At 31.4% G+C, this 12165-nt stretch overlaps 1 protein-coding gene across 1 annotated transcript; it reads left to right on the top strand.

Annotated features, from left to right (window-relative positions):
- Window positions 1-6037: 6037 nt before the first annotated feature.
- LOC124915358 (DEAD-box ATP-dependent RNA helicase 16) lies at window positions 6038-11913 on the top strand. Its single transcript, XM_047456058.1, has 15 exons — window positions 6038-6370; window positions 6456-6614; window positions 6698-6787; window positions 6895-7023; window positions 7287-7387; window positions 7647-7767; window positions 8135-8266; window positions 9210-9275; window positions 9362-9532; window positions 9945-10040; window positions 10533-10670; window positions 10831-10913; window positions 11178-11215; window positions 11320-11537; window positions 11625-11913. The coding sequence occupies exons 1-15, from the start codon at window positions 6215-6217 to the stop codon at window positions 11697-11699; spliced, it is 1773 nt and encodes a 590-aa protein (XP_047312014.1). The 5' UTR covers window positions 6038-6214; the 3' UTR covers window positions 11700-11913.
- Window positions 11914-12165: the final 252 nt, after the last annotated feature.

Genomic DNA, 12165 nt, shown 5'->3' with positions numbered 1-12165 from the left:
TATCCAGATAACCGAAACCGACCCACCATTCTTCAAATCTCCATCATCCGAAACCGACTCCGCCTATCATACACGTGTACCGCTTCAACTTGAAAGCAAACCTCTTCCGCGCTTGAACCTAGTTCAAGGGTTTGTGACAGGTTGTGTAGTATTGAAACCCCGGTGTTAATCTCTAACCGGATTAACCACCACCCTACGAGTGAGAACCGCCAACCGGTCCAATCCCCGGTCCACCAGCGGCGACCTAGATCCTAACATAACTTTTGTGACTTCTGAGTATTTGATACCCCATCTTTTGCATAACTCGTAATTTCTTTCGTCAATCGATCATAGCGTCCTTCCACATTCCATCCGCACTTCTACGAACTCTCTCATAGACTCTTGTGTTCCTTTCACCCAAAATATGGTAGACAACCGATCCAAATCCGCATTTATAAACACTTACTAGAATTTTTTACCTATGACTTTAGTTAGGGCAGTCACCTTGACTTCCTCCCACTCCCCCGGAAAGCTCAATAAACTCATAGCCGATGCAAATTTGTTCCAAACCAATCTAGTAAACGAGCAGCCACCTAATAGATGATCAATAAATTCCTCATTCCCTTCGCATAACATGCAATTATCATACGGAATCTCCATGTACTTCTTTACTCGATCCCTCATGTTCAACCTTCCCCAAAACGCAAGTCAAAGTATGAATTGCTGCATCGGGATAATCTTGGACGACCAAACCAAAGGATCCCACTCTACAACCGCCCCCCTTTCCTAAATAACATTCCATACCTTGTTAGAAATTAATTTCCCATTCTCCTCGGCTTCCCATGAGTGTGAATCGTTCCAAACATGAAATTGAATGGCATTAAGCCGATCAAGAACCCGTTGCCCTTCTAGTATGCGTCGTAGGAGTGAATCCCATTACCCATCCTTAAAATCTCTTATTGTGGCAGCCAAGAAATCCATTCTTATACGCACATTTCAGAACTTTTCTTTAAGAACTATGGGTTGTTTTTCAAACCAGGGGTCGTGCCAAAATAACGTACATCGGCCATCTCCCAAACGTAGGTCAAAAAATGGTGTGACTTTGTCTTTAAGCTTCAATATCTTTTTGAGTGACCATGTCATTTCATCTTTGATTTTACTCGTCCATACACTCGCCTCCCATTTCATAAAACGTGAGTGGACCATTTTCACCCAAAGAGAGTTTTGTTTTGTTGAATCGCCCACAAATGCTTGAAAGTGAGCGCTTTATTCCACTTAACGCTGCTCTTTAGCCTGATACCACCCTCGCTTTTTGACTTGCAAAGATCAATCCACTTAACTTTTTTTCTCCCTCTACCTTGGCTGCCCCAAATGAAATCACGCATAAAAAATCCAGCTCCCTCATCACCTTCTTCAGAAGCACCAACTATTGAGACCAATACCCGATTATTCTCATGTCGATGCTCTTAACTAACTCGATTCTACCCGCATATGATATCTTCTTCATTGCCCATTCGGTGATAGTATTTCTTACCTTCTCGATGAGCGGGCGATAGTGCACAATCTGGATTTGTCTTGCCGTCAAAGGGATCCCCAAGTATCGTACCAGAAAGAAACCCTCATCGATTCCCATAACCTCGTATATCCTCGCCTTCATTTCCTCATCGACTCCACCGTAGATAGCTAGACTTATCACCTCGTTTATCGAAAGACATGTAATACTATAAAAGAAAGTAAGTGCATCTTTAACGATTTTAATAGAATCAACATCCTCATGTGCAAGAATAAATAGGTCGTTGGCAAAGCAAATGTGTGTAATCTCCTCCTTCTCACAGAACGGATGGTGGATGTATGGTCGGTTCTTTCAGAATGTCGTAAAAACGCTCTCAAAGATCTCCATGATTACTATGAAAACGTATGAAGAGATGGGATCCCTTGCCTCACACCGCTTTCACCTTTGAAGTAGTCGCTGTGAATCTCATTGACACTAACTACAAAATGAGTGGTAAAAACACATTGCATGATCTAATCGATATATGTACAAGGAAAATTAGAAACTACCATGAAATCTCGAATAGTCTCCCATCTGACTGTGTCAAAATCCTTACAGATATCAATCTTGATAGCGACTCTCGGGGTAATATTTTCCGACCATAGCCCTTTAAGATATTCTATACGAGGAGAATGTTATGGGAAATAGATATATCGGGTATAAAAGTTGATTGACTTAGACTAACGATCTTAGAAATCATAGTTTTAAAATATTTTGAGAGAATTTTCGAAATTATCTTGTAAGTAACGTTACAACACGATATTGGCCTAAAATCCTAAATCCTTTCAGGCATTGATTTTTTTGAGATTAGATTCAAAACTATTACGTTTCATTGTTTTAATATTTTTCCATTCTGGAAGTAACACTCCTCGGTTACATCATGACCAACGGACCAATTCTCCTTGAAAAATTGGGCGTTGAAGCCATCTGGACTTGGGCTCTTGTTGCCATTATGCTGAACAATGTTTCTTTAACGTCCTCCCTTTTGACTACCCCAATTAGACCTTGGCTATCTTTTGCTAAATTTTTCTTATCAATGATTTGATACAACGTATTGAGGTGACTAGGTTGTTGTTGATTTTTCATTCCCATTAAAAGCTTATAGAACTAGACATCCATCTCATGCACTTGATCTTGCCCTTGTGCGAATTTCCCGTCATCGTTTTTAAGTTTGTGCACACTATTCCGAAGGTTTATAGTCAAACACTTTCGATAGAAGAAAACTGTAATTTTATCACCAAGGGATATTCAATTTTGTCTCAATTTCTGCCTTACAAAGCTTTCCTCCAAAGAAATCAACTCTCTAAACATAGTTAGGGCATCATTCTCCTCTTTTTGGAGTTAGTTCTTAAGAAGCCTTAGCTTTTATGAGACTCGAAACATATTATAACCGCTAACATGTTTATCTCACACCTCATTCAAAATCTCCTTGAAGTTATAGTCCTCCATCCAGAAGTTAAAAAACTTGAAAGGGCGCTTCATTCTCTTCTCTTTTTCCCAAAATAGTTTGATTAGACAATGGTCTAAGATCCCTGGGTTCAAAAAGTGCACACGACTTATCGAAAACCGAGCAACCTATTCTCCATTAATAAGTCCTTTATCAATTCTGCTCTTTCTTATTCTCTCGTCAACGACCATGTGTAGAAATTCCCGGAGTTCGTAGGCTTGATACAATCAATATCCCTAATACAATTGTTGAAGTCTATCATGTCTTGCGTTATTTCAGATTCCGGGTTTCACTCACGACCCTTGTAACATTGAAATCACCTAAGACCGCCCAAGGCTCACCGCTGCTTATTCGAGCCTTTAAACAATCTGCTAGAGTCTAAAATCAAGGCCTCGGTCCTAGAATAATTCCAGCAACCTTTCTCAGCACCCGTTCTCGGTCCTATTGTGCATATGGGCCATATTTCTGTTTTGTTGTATTAATATTTTGTTTTGCTTTCCTTTTCTATTTTACAAACCGAATTATGTTATTTTCTAGTAGTTGTTGTAACCGAATATTCTAGGGCAAAACATCACCTATATAAGGATGATCTTTCTTCCCCAAGGACCCATGAATGGAATAATGAAGATATGAACTCCGACCTTATTCGTCTATTATTATTTATTATGGATTGTTTGGCATAGACAAGCAATATTTCTCTTCGCACTCTTGGTTCTTCTATCCCCTCCCTCAAGTTCTCTATCAAAACCTTTCGCTGCCCTTTGATTATATAATTTTCACCTGTCCTAAAGATCAAGAACTTGATTCTTGTACCCATAAACACATCTTACGAAACAAGTTGTAACACAATCCCGTAACATACATACTTTTAATAGAACTATTTTTTATTATTGTAAATATAAAAGATTATTTAGAATTATCATAAAAATTAAATATTTTAATAAGAAATTTTAAATATTAAAATACATTTTATTATAATCTTTAAATAATATTTTATTGAAGATTTTCAAATGAAATTTTATCAAAGGAGCTTTTACGGAGAAAACGGGTTCCTATAATTCATAAAACAAAAACTGTATTATTATATTAATTAAATAATTTTTTTATTTCTTATTAATGCTTTCGTATATATTTTTAAATTATTATTAGTTTACTGATCAATAAAATAAAAGTTTGTGATTTTATTTTATATTAATTAATCATATATTATTATTTTATTAATTGTTTTTTAATAAAATAAATTAAATAATGAATTATTAATTTATATATATCTGAATAAGTTAATTATTTAATAATACACTCTCCAACCTCTCTTTTCTCCCCTCAAATCCCACAAACGTCAATTTTAAAATATAAATTTTAGTAATTTTTTTTTTTTTTTATGTATTTTAAATATGAGAAGTTGATATTCAATCACTCTTAAAAACATTGTTTCATAAATTAATGGAATAAATCTCTCTTCAAACTAATCCAAGTAAAAAAAGTTATAGAGTAAAATAAAGACGGATTTACAAATTATTTGAAGTGTCTAATTGTTACGACTTTCATATTGACTCTATATTATTCAAAATAAATTTAATATTCAAAAAATGATAATATTATTTAAAAAAAAAACATCTAAGAAAACCTATATCCGATCAAATATCCAAGTTATTCAATACTTTTTATTTTCTAAAAACTGTCTCTTCGCTTTCATTCAAAAAAGGATCATTCTAACAAACGTTAATAATTTCAATTTCGGATAAAAAAAACTTTAATTTTTCTTTAAAATAATAACTTACTTTGTATTTTATAAACATAAATATATACATGTAAAATTGAAATACAACACTTTATGAATTTAACTAGAGTCAATTTTTTTAATTAAATTTAAGTTGTTACACTTACATCCTTAATATAACACTTAAAAATAATTAAAATAACAAAAGTTTATTGAAATCTAAAAATACCCTTTTCAGGCCCATCAGAGGTAATTTCTACAGGCTTCCAAACAAAATGGGCCGTTGTAAGTCCGAGTTATAGATAAATTAGCACGAAAATTTAAAATATAATAATTTATTAATTTAATTTAGTAAAATATTAGTTATAAAAGTTTAATATTACTAATATTAAATTATTTGTATGGGTAAATTATTTGGGCAGCCTTTTAAAAGTTACTCGTTTTTTTTTTTGTTTTTAGTTAAACATAAGCAAGATGTTATTTTATATATATTATTTTTAATTATTATTTTATATATTTATATATAATTATTAAATAGTTTATATATATAATATTTATTAATATATACATATATATTTATCTTTTATCATAAATTTTTATATTTATACAATTATTAAATCTCTTATATATATAAATAATATATATATATTATTTATTTTTATTTATACCTATCTATATCAATATATATAATATAAAGTATTTTTTTTATAATATATATAATTTATATATATTATTTTAAATTATTTATTTATATATTTATATATAATTATTAAATCTATATATATAATATATATTTTAAAAATAATTGATAATTAAAAATAAAATAAATAAGTGATTAAAATGTCACCCAAATAATTTATTTTTTATTTATATAAATATATATATGGATAAGAGAACTCTATAAAAGAGAAAATAGAGTAACCAAAATTCTTTAACCAAAATTTCTTTAACCTACAAAAGAAAAACTTTAGTGCATAGATAAAATAAATAATAAATAAAAAAATATTTAATTATTATATAAGAATATATATAAAAATTAAAATATATAATAATATATAATAATATATATAAATATAAGAATTAAATATTAAAGATATTATATATAATATATATATATATATAATATTTAGTTAGAATGGTTAAAAATAAAAATTAACAGAAAACTAATTGTGACTTTTTAAAAGTTTAAGAAGTAAATTGTTTTAAAAAATAATTTAAGAGATAAAAATATAAATATGATAAATACGATAATATATATATATATATATATATATATATATATATATATAAAAGAAATAATAAAATAATTAATGAAATTAGACCTACTTTGGTTCCTCATAACCCCGCCCCCACATACTCCAATTTCTTCTCTCTGCGTGGAAGTGTAGGTTTTGAAATTTCTGTTCAGGCGACGGAGACGGCGGCGGCGGAGGAAGACTCTACCTTCTTAGATAGATTCAAATAGGGTTCCCCACAGTCCAAAAATCTACGAGCTTTTCAGCGTTTTCCCTCATCAATGGCTACTTCACCCGATAAATTACTGAATGAAGTAGACGAAGAAGATAAGAATTTCGAAGAGCTTGGAATTGAGCCTCGCTTAGTTCGGGCACTCACTAAAAAGGGTATTGAGAAACCTACTCCTATTCAACAAGTTGCCATCCCGCTTATACTAGTAAGTCGTCTTCTCTTTTGGTATTTGTTTATTGTAATATTTTACTCTGTTTCTATGGATATGGTTTAAGAACTTGTATTTCTAGGAAGGTAAAGATGTTGTTGCTCGAGCGAAAACTGGTTCTGGTAAAACCCTCGCTTACCTTCTTCCCATGCTACAAAAGATTTTTTCTAATACTGTTGAAGAAAAGAGGCTTGCTCCTACTGCGTTTGTTCTTGTTCCCACTCGGGAATTATGCCAACAGGTGCAGTTAGTTGGGTTCAATATAATCTTTAAATTTCCAGTCTTCAATTTAATGGTTATTGAACAAATTTGTTTTTTTCACAGGTTTATTCGGTGGTGCAATCCTTAATTGAGTTTTGCCGGGTGCAATTCAGAGTTGTTCAGTTGGCAAGCACTATGACTTCTTCTGACATGGTTGTTGATCTTAATAGTTTTATTCATTTATTGTCTGACATAAAGTCTTGCTAGTTTATGATTCTTAATCTGTGAGTTTTTGCTTGGTCTTTTATTTGTGAATCTAGAAAACAGTCTTGGCTGGAATTCCTGATATTCTGGTTTCAACTCCGGCTTGCATAAGAACGTGTTTATCAGCAGGTGTTATTCAACCAAAATCTCTTCAGGATTCGCTTTCATTTCTGGTGCTTGATGAGGTACAAATTTGATGAGTTTTGGTTATCATCTATTCTTCTCATTGATTGAAATATAATATATTTTTGGTAAAATAAGTGTGGCTGGATGGGATCACAGTTCTTATTGATTTAAAATGTTGTCTTCTTGCCAAATATAGTTTTATTTGGATTTCAATCTGAATAAAATGACTTTTAACCAAATAGGCTCAATAGTTTTCATGATCTTCATGTCTTGAAGCTTGTCTACAGCTCTTCATGCTTGCTAAGCCTATTTTTATCTTCAGGCGGACCTTCTTCTGTCATATGGATATGAAGATGACCTGAAAGCTCTGGTTACCCATGTCCCTAAACGTTGTCAGTGCCTTCTTATGTCTGCCACTTCAAGGTATGTTATTTTTGTTAGGTTATTGCTTTTATATCCAATTCTTATGTTATTTCTTTCATAATCATTGCCCGTACTTGATGAATGGGTTTTCTAGGCATCCTAGAGTTCACTCGATACATCTTTGCTTATTTAAATTAATTTGCTAGTTTATAAGTGGATTAGCAGTCAAATGAAAGTTAGTATTACATTTAGCGTTGACTATTATTATTTATGTGAAGTATCAATTTATTTTCATGTTTCTTTTTCTTATCTTTGACAGCTCTGATGTTGAAAAGTTGAAAAAGCTTGTTTTACACAATCCCTATATTTTGACTTTACCTGAAGTGGGAGAAGGAAATACTAAGGATGATATAATCCCCAAGAATGTTCAGCAATTCTGGGTAAGATTCAATTTTCTCATAGAACATGCTATTGAAGGATTTTGGAGTTAATAGATGTTTAATTTTGTATATATTGATAAAACTCATTCCTTATATATAGTAAGTTCTTATGTTTAACAATAATGAAGAGTTTCATTTACTTACTATTGCAATAATTTACTACAAATTCAATGTGATTTGATTGTTGAATTGTTTAATCAAAGGGGCACGATTATGTGTTCAATACATTGTATGGACAATGTTTGTATTATTGGAAATTGTTGTGACGACTATCAATACAAACTTTAACATTTCAAATAATTTGTTTTTATAATTAATTACAATTAGGTTCTGTTTCACGAGTTTCTTCTTATTTCTATTTGTTCAGATTTCGTGCGGTGCTCGCGATAAACTTCTCTACACTCTTGCTCTCTTGAAGTTGGAATTGGTACAGAAAAAAGTACTTGTATTTACTAATACTATAGACGCAAGTTTCAGACTGAAGCTTTTCCTGGAACAGGTATTAATTTACTTTGGAGAGAGTTTTATACTATCCTTTAGGAGTGTTACTGCAATCCTCTGTATTTCTGATGTGAAAAAAGGTTTATGCTGTAGCAGTATATCACCCTTTGGTGAAAAAGGTTTTATATATCTTTGTAGTATTTACTTAACAATATTCTTTACAATTTTCATCACTGCGAAATTTCTGATTTAGTTCACAATTTCAATTACTTTCATTTCACCAGTTGTTACAAATCGCTTCATTGCCATCACAGTTTTTCTAAGTTGATAGTATGATATGCCTAGAAATCATCAATATTTATGAACTGTATGACATTGACTTTTGAAGTCATGTTGTATAATTAATCTATTTGTAAACTAAGTATTTTGTCACAATCACGTTCCCATTGGAAAATTGAGGAAGTTAAAAAAAGTCATTATTTATTCAAAAGATTTTTGTCTAGATTATGATCAGATTATGTTTTTTATCGTGATCCAGATTATACTGTGAATTTTGTAGTTTCATTGGTGTACAAATCATTTTATGATCATATTATAGTGTAATTTTTTGCTTCATTTTTGGTATATAGATATTTTTCTCGATTTTTCAGATCATGATCAAATTATATTTTAGATCATTGTGATTTTATTGCATAATAAATGAATAGTTATTTTGAATCATGATCAATATGAAAAAAATTTATACCAAAAAAGCTCAATATTTTCCCCATTAGCAAAAAGTCTGTATTATGCTGTAGCAGTTTACAAAAGTGAGCTAAATCAGTTCTAAGAACAAGGCATCACAACGAGTGAAAACTGAAAACTATAATAGATTCAAAAGCCTTCAGCTACAAACGTGAGAATAGACTGTTAGCTCATGGATGTATTGTGAAAAGAAGCAAGCTTCAGTAACTCATATCTTTATTTTTCTTATTTGTATTGAATTGCATTATTTCTGGCAGTTTGGAATCAAGTCTGCTGTCTTAAATTCTGAATTACCTCAGAATTCTCGATTACATCTTCTGGAGGTACATTGTTTATTTGTTTGACTTATCTTATTCGCACATTGTAAAGGAAATATTTTAATTTTGTTTCTCATATTGTAATTTGACAGGAATTCAATGCTGGCCTTTTTGATTACCTAATTGCAACTGATGATAACAAGACTGGAGAAAAGGATAATGCAGAGGAGAGTGTTGACCCCAAAAAAAACAAAAGACAGAGAAGGAAATTAGATGCCGAATTTGGTGTCGTCAGAGGCATTGACTTCAAAAATGTGCACACAGTAAGCAATTTTTACCTGCTTCATGATGTACATGTAACTAATCCCTTTTTGCATTAGACATTTGATCACTATTGATTAATCAATCTTCTAAAAAGCTTCCATATCTCTAATATTATGTGATATGGAGGAGGTACAGTGTTTTCAACAAAGCATGCAGTTAAAAACTGGAATTGGAGTAAGGGCGGTTTGTGGAAAGTAAAAAGTTGTGGAACCTCTCCTACATGATCTTTTCATTAATGTTATTTTTTCTATTTTGGACTGACTTGGTCCTGAATTATGGTTTCCGTTGCAATAACAGCCCTTAGCTGCATTAAAAAAAAGCATCATGGCTTGTTAATTATTATTCCAGATTTACATTCAAGAAGCTACTTTTACTTCTTTTTAACAAGTTATGCTTCACTTCTTCTGACAGGTTATAAATTATGATATGCCTCAAAATCCTACAGGATATGTACATAGAATTGGACGGACAGGGAGAGCCTATAATACTGGTGCTTCAGTTTCTCTTGTAAGTTTTCTGGAGACTTCATTGTGGTGAAATATATTATGTTGTCTGAAGTTCTACAAATTAAATCATGTTTTTGAATCTCTATTTACGTACTTCCTCTTCATCAGGTTACTAGTAAAAGGGTGTTTTATTTACATTATTATCCATATCTTTTCAGGGAAGGAATAGTAAGAGCTTTGTTTGATTTAGGTTTTTTTTAAATAATTTGACTTTTGATCTAAAAAATTTGTTTGATGAAAAAGTGAATTATTTGGGTTAAATGAATAAAATACCCTTTGTATTTAATATTGGTATTTTAGTTGATGATTTGATTGATTAAGTAATTGAGGATGTGTTAAGAGTTTATTTGGAATCCCAATAACCCTTCATCAAAGAGGGCCTCATTTGGAAACAATTTATGAACAGAATAGGGTTTTACATTGTTTCACAAAAATAGGGACCATTTGATCAATTTCCAATATTCCTAACATTTGTTTATTACATTGTTAACAGGTATCCCCAGAAGAAGAGGACATTTTTGAAGAAGTAAAATCTATTCTTGGAGAAAATGCAGCGGAAGACTCTACCTTTATCGCCCCATTTCCTTTACTCACTAAGAATGCTGTTGAGTCCTTACGATATAGATCTGAGGTAATATTATCTATCATCTAGTATATCCTTTACCTTGGATTTTCCAAAAAGACAGTTTGACAAAAATTTGGTTGGTGTATGGTTATACTATAGTATAGGTAACCTTCGATCTTCACTTATATTGATTTGCATTTACTTTATGTGGTTGTAACTTTTACAGGATGTTTCAAGAAGCATAACAAAAGTTGCTGTCAGAGAATCAAGGGCCCAAGATCTCAGAAATGAAATTCTTAATTCAGAAAAGTGAGTCCTTCTCAGATATAAACATTGGGCATGTAAAACCAATAACATTGTCAGGGCCTTGTTTGATCTATGCTTATTTCCAAATAACCTTGTTTGATATAAGGTTATAGAAAATTACGTTATTTTGGTAAAAGTCATTAGGGGTAGGTAGAAACATATAATGACATTACCTGATTGGATCAAACAAGGTCTTGAGAGTTTTCTTTGTATAATATTTTTACACTGGGTAAAAATTTATAATACTTTTTGTTTTTGTTTTGCCAGGTTGAAAGCACATTTCAGTTTAAATCCGAAAGACCTGGGTGAGATAAAGAAATCTTATATATAAGTTGAATTATGTCTTTCTTGCATGTATTAGAAAAAAAAAATGCAAAGAAACTAAGAATTTGAATTTTAAATTGGGCAGATCTTTTAAAACACGACAAAGCATTGAGCAAGAAGGCACCTTCTACTCATTTGCGTGATGTCCCAGAATACTTACTAGACGCTACTACAAGAGAAGCAAGCAAAATCGTGAAGCTTGCTAGAGCTGCCATGGGAAATTCGAACCCTGCTCGACGTAAGGTGGGCAACCAGAAGAAGAACAATCGAAACAAAGATCCTCTCAAGTCTTTCTCTGCTGAGGTAGAAACTTTTAACATTGAAATGTAAATAATATCTGTTTGAACCGTCTGGAAGAAGAGTTAGATTCTTTATTTGCCTTTATTCCAGGGTGGTGCAAAAGGTGGGATGAAAAGGAAAGGAAAGGCAAGTCATGAAGGTCGGGAGAAGAAAAACAAACAGTAAACCCGATGGAGAAACGCCTGTGAACTGTTTAATTTATGTCGTGAGATCGTGTCGCAAACAATTGTGTCATCTCAATTTTGTCGGTGAAAGATTTGTTTTGTTTTTTCCTTTTTATATTATATAGCAAATTTTCCCTGTATTCATTAGTCTTTTTCCAATGACCATATTTGAAAACCTTATTTTTATCAGTCAAAATTACTCTCATCAGAAAATAGTCTACCTTTCCCTAAAAAATTATCTATTTCTAGGCATATATTATTCAATCACACATATAATAAAAATATAGTTTATTCTTAAAATCATATATATTTATATGATTACAAAAGAGGTTAGTACTACAGATTTTATTTTAAATAAATATTAATTATATATTATTATTATTTATTTAATTAATATAATAATAAATAAATAACACTTAAAATAATATAAATGATTTTAAAATTAATTACAAGAGTTTCTATTTGAA

Source organism: Impatiens glandulifera, chromosome 9, assembly GCF_907164915.1.
Source record: "Impatiens glandulifera chromosome 9, dImpGla2.1, whole genome shotgun sequence".
Lineage (NCBI taxonomy): Eukaryota > Viridiplantae > Streptophyta > Magnoliopsida > Ericales > Balsaminaceae > Impatiens > Impatiens glandulifera.
The sequence above is the reverse complement of the archived record's forward strand: the minus strand, read 5'-3'. Positions and strand labels throughout refer to the sequence as shown.